Source organism: Lepidochelys olivacea (genome assembly GCF_965140295.1).
Source record: "Lepidochelys olivacea isolate rLepOli2 genome assembly, chromosome: 1".
Taxonomy (NCBI): domain Eukaryota; kingdom Metazoa; phylum Chordata; order Testudines; family Cheloniidae; genus Lepidochelys; species Lepidochelys olivacea.
The window spans coordinates 134547033-134567752 of record NC_140411.1 but is presented as its reverse complement, the minus strand read 5'-3'; the positions used below and the strand labels follow the sequence as shown (position 1 = coordinate 134567752).

Genomic DNA, 20720 nt, shown 5'->3' with positions numbered 1-20720 from the left:
ACTCATTAGTTTTGATAAAACAAAAATCCCTCAATACTTGGGTGAGCCCAAGTAAGACAGTTTTTTGCCCACCAGATCCATTTTTGAGAAAGCTACATGAGAGTGAAAATACAGTTTGAAAACAGAATTACTTTTTTAAAGTTATTTTACTGTGATTGTGAATTCATTCCTTTTAGCAAAGAAATCAGGAAGTCTACATCCTGGATTCTTTAAGAGAGTGGGATGGTATAGATTGTCTGTTTCTTAAGGTACATCTACACTGGCAGAATTACATCACCGAGAGTTACAGCACTGCTCAGAGAGCGCTGAAGGGAAACCGCTGAGGACAGAGCAGCAGAGTTCACACTGATGACCAGAGAGGCGAGAACAGGCATTGTGGGACACTCCCTGGAGGTCAACGGCAGTGCTGTAATCGCCAGGGTGTCTACACTGGCACTGCGGCACGGTAGTCCTGGCATGGAAAGCTGTACAGCTCTCGTCGGGGTGGGTTTTTTTTTTTTTTTACAGTGCTGCAACTGTGCAGTTTCTGCACACTAAGTGGCTTGGCAGTGTGTTCACCTCGGAAGCTACACCACAGAAAGCTACTTTACTGTGCAGAAGCTTGCCAGTGTAGACAAGGCCTTACATTACAATGCTAACTGCATCTTTAAATAAAAACTTTGTCCCTTCTTTTGGGCCAAGGAGCTACAGAGCTCCTTGGGCATTTGGGGAATCATTTGTCCCTAAGAGAATTCAATTGTATGGGCCCTCATTTGGGAATTAAGGGTAGGATTTTTAAAATCACTCATCACTTCCCTAATTCTGCTCCCGTTTAAACCAATGGGATTGACTTCAACAGAAGCAGAGTTGGACCAATGCTGAGCACTTTTGAAAATCCCACCCTAACTGCCTTTTCTTTGCAGCAAGACTTTTCATTTTGACTTTTGATGCACAGCACAGAGAATTATGCTAGTGACTGACTTAAAGTGACAGGATTCTGCATGGAAGCCTCCTTCATCTGTAACTTGAGCTGTACTTGGACACACACACATACACCCCCCCATCCTTGTTCTCACTTCTACATCTCATATATTAATTATCCATTCTTTATTACGTACCATTTATAATTTAGTAACACCTAGAGGCCACAACAAGATCAGGTCCTTTTGTGTTAGACTCTGCAAAAAAAATTCTCATTCCCTTTCCCCTCTTGTTTCGGTCTGTTCTTCCGTCCTCAAGTTTTTCTTTTTATGCATTTTGGTGATTTTTTTCTTCCCACTAGCTTTCTCAGAGTGCTGTCCTATTTTCCTCTGCCTCTTTCTTCCAGTCTCTGCCCCTCTGTGAAGCCCCCCACTCTTAGCTTCACAGTGTTCTTTCCAACATTTTCATTCTTTAGCAGTTTATCTCCCTTTCTCTATGCTATTCCCCTTGCATTTTCCCCTCCCAGATCCTTCACATTCAGTCTTTCCCATTTCCTTCCCCACTGCTTTTCTCCTTCCTTCCCTCTCATCTCCACATTCCCCCACAACCCCTGCTGTTGCTATACTTTTTTCTCTTCTCTCCCCCACTCTCCTGGAGTTGGCAACAATTCTCCAAACCAGCAGGAACCCAGGAGCTGCCAGACCCCCAACTGAAGGACATATTTGTGTAACCTCTGAGCAGGTTATTTTCTTCATAAAACATGAGAAAAAAAGGAAAGAGAAATCTTCTCAAATTCACCAGAGTGCACATGGAATACTCCAGTAGTTCCCAGACCACTAGTTGATTTAAAATAGCATACCCTGATAATAACACTGCTCTGATTTTTTTCCTCTTGTCCATAACCTCCCCCCATAACTTGAGACATCTATCCCCTGCTGACTATTTTTGCTCCCCCAAAAGCGTGCAGGCTTCTTTCCCTGTTGCTCAGTCGACTACTACCTACTGCATGTCTCTCTCTTCAGTGCAAAAACCTGGCCTCCAGCTCCTTGTTCAGCTGGGCACAGTTCTACAGGCAGCTGCAGGAAGCCAGAGCTAGGATCTAGCTGTCTGCACCTAAGAGAAGCAAGCTGGCGAGGAAAAAGGTATGGGCTTTTGCGTAGCTGCTTGCCACAGTCCGGGATTGCAGTTTCCCAGAAGAAGTTTTCAAAACCTGGGAATGTTACAACCAAATCAGGACTATTGACAGGCATGCACTAGTGGCTTTCCTTCTCTGTCCTTTGCTCCCACTTACCAGAGGAATAATGGTAGGATCCTTTGATGCATGTGTTCTCCTTTGGGAGCACAGAACAGAATGGACATCTGCTCTAAACAACGAAGCTTAAAAGGAGCCAGCCACCACTCTTCTGCTCTTTGGCTTCAACTTTCAAGCTAGGGAGCAGGTCTGCAGTGCACGCAAGAATCTGAGAGCTTCCCAGTTACCACAGCTCCTCAACTCCAGTATCTTTTCACCTGCTACATACTTCCATCTCCACAGTTAAACGGGCCCATCAAAGTTGGGTAGGAGCAGAGACAGACGTTACAGTTAACAGTCACCATGTTTATTTTTTTGTTCTACTACCTGTACTGCAGGCTGAGTGGCCTCAGTGACCACATATACCTGAAAGAGCTGTATCCTTCTAGAGATGTCTTGGGCTCACCTACGTGAGGAGCTGCCTCACAGGTTAAAGAACCATTTGCTGTAAATGGTGAGATTCATTGTTAGTGGTAGCAAAAGGGCTTATCAAATTCAACTCTTGAGTAAACTGTTGCTGCAAATTTATCTTGTATGATATTTCTGAGGTAAAAGAGAAAGAAAATGTGTGATCTTTATTAAAAATAATAAACTTATGAATTTTTTTTCCAAAATTAAATTGGCCCCTATAAAAATGTTTTGCTTTCAACATGATTTTTAAGTTGTCAAGAGACAACAACCAATAGGATAAAATTGAATGTGCAGTAATACAATTTACTGTCTATATTACTCCTTTTTACTCTACATACCCTGAAAAAACCACTGCCCAACCCTACCAGCTGACTTCCCATATCACACAATAGATTACATCCTAAAAGAATGGAAAGTTGTGTTACATCATCTGCATTTTACATCACTGATCCTGGCAGCAGGCCTTCAGTTAACCACAGAAACTTTTCTGCAAGTCCTTGGTCAACAGCAGATAAAGAAGACAGGTTTTCTGCAGAAACCATTCCATTACCAGAAACAATACCTTTTTTATTTTCACACTATTTTTATATCTTTTTTTTCCTGTTATTAGAGCGCTAGTCATATCTGGTGTTTTCTCAGGGACCACATTTGCTGTAATTTTATATCTACATTATACAAGAAAACTACGTTAAAAGAACATGATTGACGTTGCAAGGTCAAACACTCAAAAACTGAAAAGTGCTGGAATTACGTTTACCTATGCAACCTTAATTTGGCCACCTTGTGCCTACAGATTACAATGCAGCCTTTAATTACATAATCAGACTCTATTTTGTCAACAGGACTTTCCTTACTGAGCAGGTTGGATGATGCTCACTTACTTTGTTTTCTCCTCATTGTTCAATGCTTTATTTACCGCATACTATTCAAACCCTCTTCTTAAAATTGAATTATTAATTTCCTCATGGGCCTTTCTCCAGCATTCATCACTATAAGATTTGTGTACTTCACAAACATTTATTAATTTACCTTCACAACACTGCTCTGAGGTGACACGGTGGTATTATCTTCATTTAATATATGGGGAACTGAGTCATAGAAAAATGAAGCTTAAGTTTCCATTAAATTTGAATGCTTAGTTTTAAACACTTCGGACCTAATTTTTCAGAGTCCTTAGCTCTTTATAACTTCAAAGCACAACTCTCATTGACTTCAGTTGCAGCTTTGAGAGCTCAGCACTTCTGTAAATCAGACCCCAAGGTCTCAAGTCAGGCAACCAGAAAATGAACAACCACCTGTGAAAAGTTTAGTTGATGTGATTTGCCTTGCATGCTAAAGAAACCCTGTATCAAAGGCAGGGATAATATCCAATTCTACAGGACAGCATTCAACTGCCTTAACCATGAGATCATTCTTTGTCTTCTCACAATCTCCTACCTCATTCACTACACATCACCTGACTTCTGCAAAAAATCAGGCAGTGGTCCTACATGCAACAGTCTCCTTTTCCACAAATCCCTGAGTAGGGATCCCTAGACTAGGTTCATCCTGTGCACGGAATGAGGCAGAGATCCTGAGGAAGAAGTATTATGTAATCATGTAATCACTATCCCAGGTGAAGGGGGAGTAGCTGCCCTTAGTGGAAGAGTTTAAGTATCTAAGGGTCTTGTTCATGAGTGATGGCCAGTGGGAGCAGGAGATTGACTGGCAGATTGGTGAGGTGGCGACAGTGATGCGGGCTCTGTGCTGATCTGTGGTGGTGAAGTGGGAGCAGAGCTCTTGGATGAATCCCTTGGTTTACGGGTCACTCTACATCACCATCCTCACCAATGGTCATGAACTTTGGGTAGTGACCGAAAAGACGAAATCACAGGTACAAGTGGTGGAAATGAGGTTTCTCCGCAGGGTGGCTGGGCTTACTCTCCAAGACAGAGTGAGGAGCTCGGCTATATGGGAGGGCCTGGGAGAAGAACAACCATTCCTCCGGATCGAGAGGTGCCAGTTGAGGTGGTTCAGGCATGTGATAAGGATGCCCCCTGGGAAGTTTCCGTTGGAACTCTACTGAGCACGTCCCACTGGGCAGAGGCCCCGAGGCTGACCCAGAACATGCTGGAAGGATTCTGTCTCCTGGCTGGCCTGGGAACGCTGGAAAATCCCCCAGGAGGAGCCAGAATCTGTTGTGGAGGAAAAGGGGGTCTGGTCCTCCCTACTCTCCATGCTGCTGCCGCAACCCACACAAGGAAAAACAGCATAAAGGAAAAGTAGTAGTAGTAGTAATAATTAAAGACTATATCATATGCATAAGGGGGGTGAATTATGGTTACACAGGCAACCTTAATTCTGGCATTTCCTAACTTTTGAGTGCTTATATTTACAACCTTAGCAATATTCTTTTAGCATAGTTTGTGTGAACGTAACTTCACAGATTTGAAAAAAAAAAAAAGTATAGTGAAAAGACAGAAATTGACAACATATTGATGCCCCCAAGATTCATCAGCAGAGTTAGAACCTTTAGATCTACCACACAGACCTCTCCACTTGAGCCAACGGAGTAAATAATAGCAAGCATAGGATGTCATCCACTATGCAAACCAGGATTAGAGAGGGATGAAATACACACACACACACTTTGCCAGTGGTCCCATTCCCTCCAAGACTGACCCCTTTTGGTCAGTCACCTCCAACCTGCCTCTTTCCTGTATCTTTCCCACCCCTGGCTCCTTGCCCTATTCTCCCACTCTCCACTCCTCAGGCTTATCAGATCAATCCCAGTCTCAGTCCCCACACCCTATTCCAGTCTTCTTTTTTTGCTTTCCTAGGCAGTCCCAGTTCCCCACTCTTGGCTCTTCCTCCTATCTGTCCATCCCCTCATTCACCACTGGCTCCCCTGGGGTTCTCATATAGTCAGTGTCCATCCTCACCCCCTTCCTAGCTCCAAAGCCCAGTTTCTCCGCTTCTTGGCTCCTGGTCCTAATCTCTTTGCCCCACCAGTCCCAATTCTCTTCCCACACCTCAGCTCCTTGTCAGATCTGTCTCCCTTCCCTCTGCCCCTTCTACCTTAGTTTCTAGTCTCAGCCTCCTTGTCCAGCCATTATCAGTCTCCCTGCTCCCCCAGCTCCTTGTTCTATCTCAGTGTTCCCTCCAACCAACTGATCTGGCTGGCTTTTGTCCCCTCTGCATTCAGATCAGATGGCTTACTCCTCCACACTGCATGGGTGCCAGAAGGGGGTCACTGAGCACACAGGAGAGACAGCCTCACTGCCCTCGGGTCCATTATCTGGCCCCACCCTTGCCTGGAGCAGCTGGGAGCAGCCATTAAAGGGAAAGTCAAGCTTTGTCACTGTAGCCCTGGGCTGCAGTGTGATCAGTCACGCTGTGGAGATGGGCCATGCGCAATCTGGGCAGCACAAGGAGCAGTGACGGACCAAAACATGGAATCTACAGAGAAGTTACCTGCTAAAATCAAAATCTCTACCGAGCATTCAAAAAGTGTGTTTTTTCAAAGGCTTATAACTTGGCCAGGTTTTCAAAGGGATAGCAAAATGCATATCCCTCACACAAAGGATCCCCGCTGCTTCATCCTGCTCCCACCCAGCCAAATTTCAAGTCCCTGCTCTGAAGGACGGGGTCAGTGGAGCTATTCAAAGAAAAGGTCAACAGAATTTTTTTAATATAGGCAAAATAATGTATTGTCCCCCTAGCCTCATTATCCAAAACATCTGAACCATTTTGGCTGAAACCAACAAATAAATAAATATATAGCTCAGACTGAGAAAGACATCTAGCATGGAAAATTTCAGCCCAAGTAGTATAAGTCTGGCAAAGTTATAATAAATTGAAAACAGGGTCTTATAATGGGAAGTGTCAGGCAATCTTAACAGGCAGCACTACCTGCCCCACCTATAATAAAATCTGTCTGATCTTCTAGGTCTCAGTCCAGGACCATTGAAGTCAACAGGAGTTTTAACACTGACTTCAGTAGTATTAGGTTCAGGCCCCTAACTGCACATAATATTTTGCTGTTTGGAAGCTGTGCGAGGGTTTTAAAGACCTAACATTCACTCAGACGCAAAGCTCAAAACACAATGATTCCTACCACTGCTTAAAATCAGACTTAAAAATGAAAGGAAACACATGATTGCAAACCAAACAATTAAGACTTCACTCCTGCTATTTTATACTTGGTAATTACTTGAAAATGTAATTAATAAAATAGTTTTGACATAGCCTAGCGAGAAGGCAGAAAGCAGCGGTGAAGACTGAAGTTTTTAAAGAAATTCTACAGCAGAAGAGGAATTAACAAGGTGACTGAGCTTAAAGCACCTGCAAAAAACTTAAGTTTTCCATTTTAAAAGAATGGGGGAGAAGATCTACTTGGCTGTCTATTTTGTGACAATGCAGTTTCTCTGTATGGATTGATACAACAAAATGTCAGATTCACACATGATTCAAAACATATATCCAAAAAACAAGCCTTCCCAGAGCAGCCTTTTAAAAAAAAAAAAAAAAAAACCACATATCTCCTGGCTCATAAGTCAAGAAGTCACTGTGGAGAACATACAGAGATCAGCAAAGCAAGAGTGCTCTAGAGAAATTCTTGAAGAAAATTCCATCACAGCTTCAGATAATACACTAACAGACATATGGCTGCCTTCAATAAACAATAATGGATGAGAAATGAGACAAAGCAGGAGCAATATCATGGCTTCAGTGTCAGTGATAAACAAGCATTAAAGCACTGAAGCACAGAACAGTTATGTCTGAACTTTTAAATCCAATGAAGTGAGCTGTAGCTCACGAAAGCTTATGCTCAAATAAATTTGTTAGTCTCTAAGGTGCCACAAGTACTTCTTTTCTTTTTGCAGATACAGACTAACATGGCTGCTACTCTGAAACCTCTCTCATCAGAGTTACCTAAAGAACTATTAGTTGATCAGATTCACAAAATCCTACTTTAAAAGTAATTATTGGTTTTTTCTCCCTAATGTAGGCAATTTAACTTAGACTAAAATCTTAGACATTAATATTTAGGTTCACAACTACTTCTCAGGTTGTTTCCCCCACCCCCACAAAACCATACAAGAGAAAGGTTTGAAATTGCCTTCAAATCACTTTCTTTGTTCTTGGATCTTCCTAGAGAGGTGACTAATCCTTCACAGACCAGAACAGAGTGTTAAATTGGAACCCTATCATCTTCATTTTAAGTTAACCTCATGTCATGGGAAAGAAGGGAAACTTTTAAAACTAAGACATTATTAAGTCACTGTGTAAGGCATAAATTTTTATGTGTGTATGTGCTACCTGTCATGTGAATACAGTATTCTGAATTATTGTTTGTCTTGAAACAGCCAAGGTCTTTTCACTATATTAAACAGTTCCTTTTTGTGTTACTATATATTTTCCATTACTTTAGTATATTCATAATTGGTCTTCTATTTTATACCTCTGACTGTTTTTAGGCCTCGCAGTTACTTGATGTAGTCAATTTAGAAGACATTTGTGCATGAGGATGTCTAGTTAATATTTGCCAGTGAAGTACTTTGGCCTGACGAGAGTTTTCGTCTCAAACTTTTAAGTACGAACTTTGTTGTTGCTTACTAAGTACCATGTTTAGCAAATGGAAATTAAAATGGAAAAGAAAGCAGCTACCTGTTTTTAGATTGCTGCCTGAAAGTCAGAAATTAAGGACAACACTCATTTGTAATAGTAAGCAAACACCACTTCTACAGCAAGCTTGAAAGGGAATTACTATAGTCTAAAACACAAAAATTGATCAATTTTTGCATATTTTGCCAATTTTTCAGAAACTTGCTGGCACATTAATCAACGGACTCATCATCCAAAATAATTCCAGCCAATCTTGCTTACATCCGTTTGCCTTATCAATGAGAGCACATTGTTAGCACCATCCACGGTTGTCTAAGTAGGGACAGTAAGAAAAAAACAAAACAAAAACAAACGACAATTCCTATACAAAAATAAAAACTTGCAGCAGGAGTCTGTGCATTAAATAAAGCTTTGCAACACTTCCAGTTAGGTGAAACAAGAAAATATGGCAACAGGAAGAAAAAGAAAAATTCCCCCCTCCCACAACCTCCCAACTCACTCTTGTAGTGTTTCCACTCCTTTTTCTTTATACTGCAGTTCTTCCTTCATATGTGCCAACTCTCGTTTTAGTCTAGAAAGCTTAAAACAAAATATTTTTTAAGCAAAAATACATTATGGCAGCAAATCACTGAGTAACTATTATTATTCTTTCAAATAATTCTTCTTCAAATAATTGTTCTTTCAAGAATTTAAAATTACTGTGCATTGTTCAAAGACTAGTATTTTCAAAGTGAAAAGTGATAATCTGTTTGTTTTTTTAATCTACAGAAAAACAAAATCAACAAATGCTTTATAGAAATATTAATAAAAACCAACCCAACAATGCTCACAAAGGAACAACACTGCCAAATGTAAAAGGCAGCTGCTTCTTTGTATAATCTTCTACTATGCTATCTGCTATCACTTGTTCTGACAGCCAACAAGTCTCTGTCTACATGTCATTTCCCATCTTCCCCGGAACAGTGATTTCCCATCTAACCCTGTAGTAGACAGCCACCCAAAAACCTGCCCAACAATACTGAAAACTATACGTCAGGCAGCCGGGAAGGGGAAGAGGTTCAGCACTATGGCTTTTTCCATGGGAAGAATGTTCATTTAAAGTCACTAGAGATTGTGATGATTCATCTGCCCACTTTTATTTCTGTATTCTAAAACAGAAGTACAAAGTGACCCTTCGGCAGCAGTAAATAGTGAAAGTTGCCTGGTGGATCATTTATGTAATGTAATAATAAGGAGCTGTTCATTATAATCTCACCAAAATTTGGTGCATGTCTGCAGTGACATTTACGACCAGGTTTCACGATTTTAATAAAGGTGCTTCTTAATTGATGCTTATTGTAACAGATATGAAACCAGACATAATTCTGTGTATGAATGTGTTATATTTTTGGTTAAAAAGGTACATATATGTTTTGGGACAGGCTCTCCTTTGTTTATATACGCATTTCAATACATGATGCCGTCAACCTACTGCCACAGAAAAAAGGGAAAATGTGAGTTTCATAAACAGAAAAACTGAGTCGCCCAGAGATTTAGCAGATTTTCTACGATGTATCCGAAACACTGATAAGATGTATATAAATCAGTAAGTGACAAAATGATTAACATGACGTCTTCCTCATGCCCCGCAAAAACAGAAATCACATCATCATCATATCAAAACAGGCAGTATATAGTGACTTCTTGGATTATCTAGTCCAACCCTATAAAATAAACTCAGCTAAAATAAGAAAATATATCACTAATATCTTCCATGTTTACATATTCAATGGTGTATAGTATATTGCACTCTTTATATTAATTCCATCTACATGAGCATGCATAACACAGAAGTTCACCCTATGCAGGGAAGTAAAAAGGTGTATTTCATGGTCACTTTATTGTTCGACTACGGGGGGGGGAGGGGACAGAGATGGTAATCCATATGCAAGTAGAAAAGTCACTTATTTTCTTTAAACCTTGTTTAGACAAATTGAGTGACATTTTAACTTGCTATATTTTCTTGTTTGGTTTGCTGCATTTTCTAAACATTAGGTCTATCACATACACTATGTTGTAAATGCATGCTGACAGAATACATGCCTTTGATGGGTGGTGAACATAATTTATTTTCCAGAGCTACTCCTGTGAAAAGTGGTCACTAAATCATGAAGTCATAAACAGGACCACCACCCTTCAAGGATATGTATTTTATTTATTTCATGAATCCAGCATCTGGCATGCTAAGTCCCATTTTATCCATTAATAAAAGGAATATGCAATTTAGATATATGGTGGGCCTTAAGTTCTAAGTTGTTTTATTAATTGTGGACCTCTAACTAGCTTCTATTAAATGTGTAGAATTTTACTGTTCGTTAGGAACACTGACAGATTTGGAAACAAAAGTATAACTTTCCCCTCTACCACTGTAACTACTTCAGACAAGACAATATTCAAAATATGGTTCTAACCTAAAAATGGTTAAGTAAAAATGGTACTTTCTTATACAACAGATGTGGTCCGTATGTGTTCAGAGTTATATATGCTTACCATAGTATGTGATGGAGTGGTGGGCAGTAGGGGGAGAGGGTTTATTTGTCACTTTTTATTCTTTTATAGATGCAGCCCTGGGAAAACGATCTATTCTGGATTGTGCATCAACTGAACTGATCATTGAGTTCTCAACACAGAGCCACATCCTGACCTCAGTTACATCTATAGAACCCTATGGAACACAATAGCAAAATCTAAAGACAATTGGTTTTGACAAGTGTTGCTGGGGACAGAATTTGGCTTGCAGCATATTTGCTACTAGTGGTAATGCTCGAGACAGAAAGGAAATTATTTTTAAAATACAAGTTGAGTTTGTGTGTCTGTCATTCAGAAAAAAAATTCTTTACACTTATAAACAGAAAAAAAAATATTTGGAATCACTGAGACATAGTAAATATGGAACCGCACTGCTATTTTTATTAAATAATTGTTCAAGAGTAGAAGGGCACTTTAAACATGTGCAGTTTTAAAAAGTATACATACACAACTTCTAAGTCTAATGGTGGGTGCGTGGGTACAGCATTGTTTTAATCACATAACATCAAAAAAAGATTACTCACTCTGTCACGTCGGCTTGCTATTTCTGCTTTAATCTGATATGGGTCATACTTGGTATTAGTTGAAAATCCAGAGAATGCTAAACAAATGGAAAACAATGGTATTTTATAATAAATTTTTCACGTTTCCAATGTGTTAAATGATCGTGTGTGGGGGTTGTATGCCATGTAAATTGTACCATGAGGCTACCCAGTCCAAACATGTTTCTAAAACTTCAAATCCCCAACTGAGCAAATCACTTAAGCATGTGCTTAACTGTTTTGTGGGATCAGGGCCAAAAAGTACATACTTGTCAAAGTGTGGCTACACGTCATTCAGGGTTCCCAAAGTTGAGTCATTCTATTTCAAAGATGGAACAAGCTTATTTGTCTACAACTTCCAGACGTCTTTGTAGGATATGACAATCATTTGTGGCAAGACTTGCTCAGTGTAATTATTTTTGAGTATAACACATAAAATTATTTTTGAGTATAAACATAAAATGTTTGTAGCCAAAATGATTTCTTCTAAACAGTAGTTGACAGTACGTTTAATGGATTTTTCCATTTATTTTTCTTGCAGTTAAGGAACTTTAATAAAAATTTAACAAATTTAATGTTCCTATGGTAACACAGTTTTTATTTACAACCTCCTCAACATGATTACAGATAGAAGTCATTTTTGGCTGTTAGTTAAGTGTATGGTATTTATATGCAATAAATATAAGAATTTATTTAGCTGGACAAAATTTGGACTGAACCATCTAATAGAATGTGAATCAATCTGGTACCAAATACATATAAAGGAAGTAAAATCACATCATCACAAATTTCAATTTAACAAAGCCTTTGTAAGAACAGAAAACTAGGAGACATTGTTCCACATCAGTTTCCAGCTCAACCACCCCAGACTGATGAAATTCTGTCTGCTTGCAACTAAGTGCATTCAGTAACCACATCAAGTTTACAGTTCAAAAATGTCCTCACTCTCAGAGTTACAACCCCTCAACAGTGAGTGTTTTAATAATCTCATCACAACTTCTCTTAAGACAGTTATTTAAAGACACCTTTGTGTTTTCTCTTTTGGTAGACTGAGGTTTTCCAAGATGCAACATCATTTCATACACGAACATATTATTTCTTTTATAACGGTACAAGATTTCAAAAGTCAATCTGGGCTGAATTCTAACTGGGAAGTTATCTTGTGTGTACCTAAAGTTATTCATTATCTATCCTGAATTGCTATATAACAGCACTGTCTGTTGATTAAAAGCTGCTACCTTCCATTCCAGTGTAACTGTCAGGATCATCTCCGGAGCCTTTTTTAAAAATTGTCAATGCATTAACTACCTTCCAGTTATTTGCCACACGGGCTTGTTTCAGTGTTTATTATTGTTCAATGTATCAATTTGTTCCAAAACCTCCCTTTATTGACAGTTCCTCAGATTTGGGACAGTTCCTCAGATTTGTTGCCCAAAAAGGATTGCTCTGATGTGGGTATCTCCCCCACATCCTCTCCAGTGAAGACAGATGCAAAGAATTAATTTAGTTTCTTTGCAATAGCCTTGTCTTTCTTGACTGCTCCCTTAACACCTTGGTGGACTATTGGCCTCCATCCCGGTTTTGCAGGCTTCTGATGTACTTAAATTCTTACTGTTAGTTTTGCATCTTTAGCAAGTTGCTTCCCAAATTCTTTCATGGCCTGCCTTATTATATTTTCACACTTAACCTTCCAGAGATCATGCACCTTCTCATTTCCTTATTAGGATTTGACTTCCAAATTTTAAAGATGCCTTTTTGCCTGTTACAGCCTCCATTACTCTGCTGTTTAGCCATAGTGGCATTCTTTTGGTGGTCTTCTTGTCTTTTCTGAATTGGGGCACACATTTAATCTGAACCTCTATTATGCTGCTTGCAGGCATTTAATCCTTCTGACAGCTCCTTTTAATTTCTGTCTAACAAGCGTCCTCATTCTTGTGTAGTTCCCCTTTTTAAAGTTAAATGTTACTGCAGTGGGATTTTTTGGTATTATCCCCACACAAGGATGTGACATACAATGTCTCTTCATACTCTAGGAAAAAGAGAACTTAATGTGTGCAGTTTAATGCAATACCGAAGGGGAACATAATGTCAAGTAACTGTTTAAAAAAAAATTGAGAGTTGGGAAAATTATTTTCCATCACCATCTCAGGCATAAATGAGTAATAATGGCCTTAAATTATAACAAGAAATGTTTAATTTTAATGCCCCCTCATTCATTCCGTCATGTGGATCTGACCAGAATGCCTGTTTTGAGATTAGAAAGGATTTTTTTTCCTTTGGGGCCAAATTAGCAAGGTGTCTGGGGAGGGAGGTCTGGGTTTTGCCATGGAAGTCCTGTTGGTTAAAAGGAATAGTTAATGTTAAGAAGTAATACAGGAATATCTAATTCGTAGCAATTAGCAGCCAGTGTCTAATGTGGATAAAAAGGCTAAAAGGGCCAGCTCCCAGAAGTAAATGTGGTTAAGAGTCCCAGAAAATGGCTGGCGGACCTGTTAGAGTGTACAGAAAAGGGGAGACCTGAAGCCCTTGCAGACTGAGGTAGTAAAAGGATTCTGAAGTGGGCTAAGTCCAAGAGGTTAGGTTGGAGACTGCAAAATCTAATTTGCTGGTTTTATTGTGTGAAGCCATTTAGCCCAGCACTGGGCCCAATAAAATGCCTGGTATTTCAGGAGAGTCCCTCTCTACCCATTGTTAATGAAGTTGTGGCCTGACACTTTATAAGACAGCTCAGCATTTCATTCTGCTGTGTGTCTTGATCAATTGTGGAAAGAACTTTATAATACCGAATAAACCATGCAGTAACTTGCCAAAAGACGTCGTGCAATTGCTATCAATACATGAACTGAAATTCTCTAATCCAGAATTTCATAAACTTTTTCATAGTGTTGATCACAATTTAAGAGTGAAAGAGTTTCATGGACACCTCCACTTCCACCTGCAAACATACAGATCTCACCTTCCCCTGCTCATGAACACATAGCCTTGATGAATTTACAGCATATGTATACATAGAAAGGTCTATGTATTTTTAAACTGTCTTTTAATCCGATTTGACAGATGGAAACAAGAAGGATTATATGATCATCGTTCGACAAACCAGCTCTCCACAGATCCAGAACTGCTCTAACTGGTCAGAGACCAATACTTAGAAATGTTTACTGATACTGAAAACATTTTTACTGGTCTAAAATGTTTCTAGATCTTAAAGCACAAGTGAAACAGTTTATTACAAATATTTTTCCAGTATTTTGTTAGGCTTCTGATTCTGGGGAATGCCAGCAACACATCTCAGTAGTTCCAGAAACTTAAATTAGTTAGTATTTGTACCTTTCCTATGGATACTCTCCCAGCAAAGTCTGAGTAATTGTTTGTGTCCAATTCTGCTGCTGTTATACGCAGTTTACCTTTTCTGGGTAGAAGAAGAACTACAACAGTCCAATCACATAAAACAGTAAAATAATAATAATAAAAAAATCAGACCTTATTTCCCCAATACTTTCTCCACTTATATAAAAACTGCCCTGTGCAAAATGATAGGAAATAGGTTATCAAAATTAGTGGAACTAAAGTCTTGTGGAACTACTAAAAGTCTTGAAAAATAAAGAAAAATATTTATAAATTGGATGACTTTCCTATTTTAAAATTACATCAAATTATATTAATTTGCTTTTTTTCCCCATTCCAATTATGACATTATTTTAGCAGCTAATCTTGCATGCCAAAAGAGCTGAGATATAAATGCTTCATAAAGCACCAGTTTCAGCCTGTTACAGTTTTTGCAATACCAGCAACTAAAACTATGTTAGACTATAATTGGGAAGAAAGCAAGATGGCAATCTAAGTAGTATGACTTTGGTATCCAGTACCTCAGAAACCAAAAGGGCCAAAAACAAAAGCTATTTCTCAGCTTTCCAACAGTACATACCACTAGTGGTTTGATAGACTTTGCCACTGATCCCTTGGCCCAACAAAGTTTTTTTGGCCATTGTTACAGGAGTAAATATTATTAGATCAGGGTAATTTTCAGAGAGTTGGATTCACACCAAGAATAGATAAAAATTTAATAAGGATGTTATTGAAATCTATTAATATTATTCTGGGACAACAGGGAGAGAAGGACAAAGACTCAAAAGTTCCTTACAACTCCAATATCTAAAGGAACTTAGTTTTATTTATCAGCTCACTGATTATTTCAACAAAAACAAATTCTCAAGTAGTTGTTGCAGGAAACAGCAGAGAAAAATGTAAGATGGTTTTTGCACAGCTCTGAAAAAACATTTTTGATTTTTAAACAAACATTAATCCTACAGTGATAGATTTTTTAAAATATTCTGAAACCACAGGGCATACCATGTAAAAATTATTCACAAATTATAGGTGTTAGGAGGGAACTAAAATAGTGAAGCTGGAAAGAAGGACAGCCAAATATAGCTTTTACTTTAGAGGAAAAGAGACATATGCACTTGAGAAAACAGTCAAACATGAATTCATTTACTTTGCATTTGTCATAACTGCTACTGCCACGATAATTATTAAAGATAATTATTAAAGATAAATACTTTTTAAACAGGATTTTTTGTTTCGAGTCTATTTTCACTACTTGATCCCGCACTTAAATTTATAATGCTGCTATTGTTAATATCATGTTTATTACCATGTTAACATATGACTATGATGTCACAAAATGTTACAATTAAAACTTAAGAAAGAGAAGATCATAGAATATCATGGTTGGAAGGGACCTCAGGAGATCATCTAGTCCAACCCCCTGCTCAAAGCAGGACCAATCCCTAACTAAATCATCCCAGCCAGGGCTTTGTCAAGCCTGACCTTAAAAACTTCTAAGGAAGGGGATTCCACCACCTCCCTAGGTAACACATTCCAGTGTTTCACCACCCTCCTAGAGAAAAGTTTTTCCTAATATCCAACCTAAACCTCCCCCTACTGCAACTTGAGACCATTACTCCTCCTTCTGTCATCTGCTACCACTGAGAACAGTCTAGATCCATCCTCTTTGGAACCCCCTTTCAGGTAGTTGAAAGCAGCTATCAAATCCCCCCTCATTCTTCTCTTCCACAGACTAAACAATCCCAGTTCCCTCAGCCTCTCCTCATAAGTCATGTGTTCCAGACCCCTAATCATTTTTGTTGCCCTCTGATGGACATTTTCCAATTTTTTCACATCCTTCTTGTAGTGTGGGGCCCAAAACTGGACACAGTACTCCAGAGGGGACCTCACCAATGCCCAATAGAGGGGAACGATCACATCCCTCAATCTGCTGGCAATGCCCCTACTTATACATCCCAAAATGCCATTGGCCTTCTTGGCAACAAGGGCACACTGTTGACTCATAGCCAGCTTCTCGTCCACTGTAACCCCTAGATCCTTTTCTGCAGAACTGCTGCTTAGCCGCTTGGTCCCTAGTCTGTAGCAGTGCATAGGATTCTTCCGTCCTAGGTGCAGGACTCTGCACTTGTCCTTGTTGAACCTCACAAGATTTCTTTTGGCCCAATCCTCGAATTTGTCTAGGTCCCTCTGTATCCTATCCCTACCCTCCAGCGTATCTAGCTCTCCTCTCAGTTTAGTGTCATCTGCAAACTTGCTGAGGGTGCAATCCACATCATCCTCCAGATCATTTATGAAGATAGTCAACAAAACCGGCCCCAGGACCGACCCTTGGAGCACTCCACTTGATACCGGCTGCCAACTAGACATGGAGCCATTGATCACTACCCGTTGAGCCCGACAATCTAGCCAGCTTTCTATCCACCTTATAGTCCATTCATCCAGCCCATACTACTTTAACTTGCTGGCAAGAATACTGTGGGAGACCATGCCAAAAGCTTTGTTAAAGTCAAGGAACAACACATCCACTGCTTTCCCCTCATACACAGAGTCAGTTATCTCGTTGTAGAAGGCAATTAGATTAGTCAGGCATGACTTGCCCTTGGTGAATCCATGCTGACTGTTTCTGATCACTTTCCTCTCCTCTAAGTGCTTCAGAATTGATTCCTTGAGGACTTGCTCCATGATTTTTCCAGGGACTAAGGTGAGGCTGACTGGCCTGTAGTTCCCGGATCCTCCTTCTTCCCTTTTTTAAAGACGGGCACTACATCAGCCTTTTTCCAGTCGTCCGGGACCTCCCCCGATCGCCATGAGTTTTCAAAGATAATGGCCAGTGGCTCTGCAATCACATCCGCCAACTCCTTTAGCACTCTTGGATGCAGCGCATCCGGCCCCATTGACTTGTGCTCGTTCAGCTTTTCTAAATAGTCCTGAACCACCACTTCTTTCTCCACAGAGGGCTGGTCACCTCCTCCCCATGTTGTGCTGCCCAGTGCACTAGTCTGGGAGCTGAACTTGTTCGTGAAGACAGAGGCAAAAAAAGCATTGAGTACATTAGCTTTTTCCGCATCCTCTGTCACTAGGTTGCCTCCATCATTCAGTAAGGGCCCCACACTTTCCATGACTTTCTTCTTGTTGCTAACATACCTGAAGAAACCCTTCTTGTTCCTCTTAACATCTCTTGCCAGCTGCAACTCCAGGTGTGACTTGGCCTTCCTGATTTCACTCCTGCATGCCTGAGCAATATTTTTATACTCTTCCCTGGTCATTTGTCCAATCTTCCACTTCTTGTAAGCTTCTTTTTTGTGTTTAAGATCAGCAAGGATTTCACTGTTAAGCCAAACTGGTTGCCTGCCATATTTACTATTCTTTCTACACATCGGGATGGTTTGTCCCTGTAACCTCAATAAGGATTCTTTAAAATGCAGCCAGCTCTCCTGGACTCCTTTCCCCCTCATGTTATTCTCCCAGGGGATCCTGCCCATCAGTTCCCTGAGGGAGTCAAAGTCTGCTTTTCTGAAGTCCAGGATCTGTATTCTGCTGCTCTCCTTTCTTCCCTGTGTCAGGATCCTGAACTCGACCATCTCATGGTCACTGCCTCCCAGGTTCCCATCCACTTTAGCTTCCCCTACTAATTCTTTCCGGTTTGTGAGCAGCAGGTCAAGAAGAGCTCTGCCCTAGTTGCTTCCTCCAGCACCTGCACCAGGAAATTGTCCCCTACACTTTCCAAAAACTTCCTGGATTGTCTGTGCACCACTGTATTGCTCTCCCAGCAGATATCAGGGTGATTGAAGTCTCCCATGAGAACCAGGGCTTGCGATCTAGTAACTTCCGTTAGTTGCTGGAGGAAAGCCTCGTCCACCTCATCCCCCTGGTCCGGTGGTCTATAGCAGACTCCCACCACGACATCACCCTGGTTGCTCACACTTCTAAACTTAATCCAGAGACTCTCAGGTTTTTCTGCAGTTTCATACTGGAGCTCCGAGCAATCATACTGCTCTCTTGCAACTCCCCCACCTTTTCTGGCCTGCCTTTCCTTTCTGAACAGTTTATATCCATCCATGACAGTACTCCAGTCATGTGAGTTATCCCACCAAGTCTCTGTTATCCCAATCACATCATAATTCCTTGACTGTGCCAGGATTTCCAGTTCTCCCTGATTGTTTCCCAGGCTTCTTGCATTTGTGTATAGGCACTTGAGATAACTCGTTGTTTGTCCTGCTTTCTTAGTATAAAGCAGGAGCCCTCCCCTCTTGTGCTCTCCTGCTCGTGCTTCCTCCCGGTATCCCATGTCCCCACTTACCTCAGGGCTTTGGTCTCCTTCCCCCAGTGAACCTAGTTTAAAGCCCTCCTCACTAGGTTAGCCAGCCTGCTTGCGAAGAAGCTCTTCCCTCTCTTCGTTAGGTGGAGCCCGTCTCTGTTTAGCACTCCTCCTTCTTGGAGCACCATTCCATGTCAAAGAATCCAAAGCCTTCTCTCCGACACCAACTGCGTAGCCATTCGTTGACTTCCACGATTCGACGGCCTTTTCCTTCCACGGGGAGGATGGATGAGACCACCACTTGCGCCTCAAACTCTTTTATCCTTCTTCCCAGAGCCACGTAGTCTGCAGTGATCCGCTCAAGGTCATTCTTGGCAGTATCATTGGTGCCCACATGGAGAAGCAGGAAGGGGTAGCGATCCGAGGGCTTGATGAGTCTCGGCAGTCTCTCCGTCACATCGTGAATTCTAGCTCCTGGCAAGCAGCAGACTTCTCGGTTTTCCTGGTCGGGGCGGCAGATAGATGACTCAGTCCCCCTAAGAAGAGAGTCCCCGACCACCACCACCCACCTCCTCCTCTTGGGAGCGGTCGTTGTGGAACCCCCATCCCTGGATGGAAATGCGTAGGAGAACTCTGTCTTAAATAATTGTTATTTAAATAAATCACTTGCCATATAATATAGCTGAAAGAAAGAAATTTTAACCAAAGAACAACTATTTACCTTACAGTAACTACAATTCTTCAAGATGCTGTAGTCGCTGTGGACTTGTGTGCGCACATGCGATTCTCACACACAAGATCAGTTTGTTTGTTTTGTAAACCGCAGAGTCTGTCAGAGCCACACACATGCCCTCTGCTTCCTCATGCTCCCATGTGAGGGCATAAAGGGAAGAGTGCCATGACTCTCCCTTAATTCCCTTGTAATTGAAAGCTTGGGTAGCTGAAAAACCAAAAAGCAGAGCTTGAGGGCGGGTTGTGGGATCCACACTGACATCATCATCTCAAAAGAGCCATAACCATTTGTAGGGTAAGAAAGAAGGACCAGGGAGAGCATGTGTCAGTGTGGACCCCACTTTAGGTGGCTGGCAAGCAGTAACCCCTCAGGATGATAGGAATGAGGCGTTCCAATTGCATGAGTTGAATAGGGATTGTAGTATTGCTCTCCCAAAGTTGGTATTTGGCCTAGCAGATAAGTTCAAGGAATAGTGCTTGACAAATGTCAGAGGGTTATTTCAAGTCACTGCCTTATCAATCTCTGATATTGGCAAAATCCTGTAGCAGGGAGAGGATATTGTTTGCACTCTGGCAGAGTTTGAATCTTGATGTTTGGTGGGAGAAGCTGACAGGCAAGTGAGGTACTTTGTGTTATCCATTTTTATATCCTTTGAGAAGAAGAGGATGGACCTTTCAAATGATCGGGCTACAGTCTGAATAGTTTGGTCCTGTCAGTATGATAAAGCAAAGTCCTGGAAATGTGAACTATATGTATTTTCTTTCCTCCTTGAGCAGAGTGTGATTTCAGGGAGAGGGCAAGTAGGATGAACAGATGGTTTAGATGAAAATCAGAGACCACCTTCAGAATAAACTTTGGGTGTTGTCTCAGCACCATTTTGTCACTATGGAAGGTCATATAATGGGGGACAGCCATAAGTGCCTAAAGCCAGTTCACTCTCTTGGTTGAAATAGCCATGAGGGACACCATCTTCCAAGTGAGTTAGTCCAGGAAACATTCTGAGAGAGGTTCACACGGAGGTTTCACAAGTTTCAGGAGGACCATACTAAGGTCCCAAGCAGG

General features: G+C 40.8%; 1 protein-coding gene across 4 annotated transcripts in view; it reads right to left on the bottom strand.

Moving 5' to 3' along the window:
* WWC3 (WWC family member 3) overlaps positions 1 to 20720 on the bottom strand; it is a 169536-nt gene that overhangs the window by 86157 nt on the left and 62659 nt on the right. For all 4 annotated transcript variants that reach the window (XM_084641561.1, XM_084641562.1, XM_084641563.1 and 1 more), the window contains exons 4-5: positions 11302 to 11378; positions 8709 to 8788 (exon numbers count right to left, since the gene is read on the bottom strand). In XM_084641561.1, the coding sequence (XP_084497687.1) occupies positions 8709 to 8788; positions 11302 to 11378 (157 nt within the window). The remainder of the gene's footprint in view (positions 1 to 8708; positions 8789 to 11301; positions 11379 to 20720) is intronic.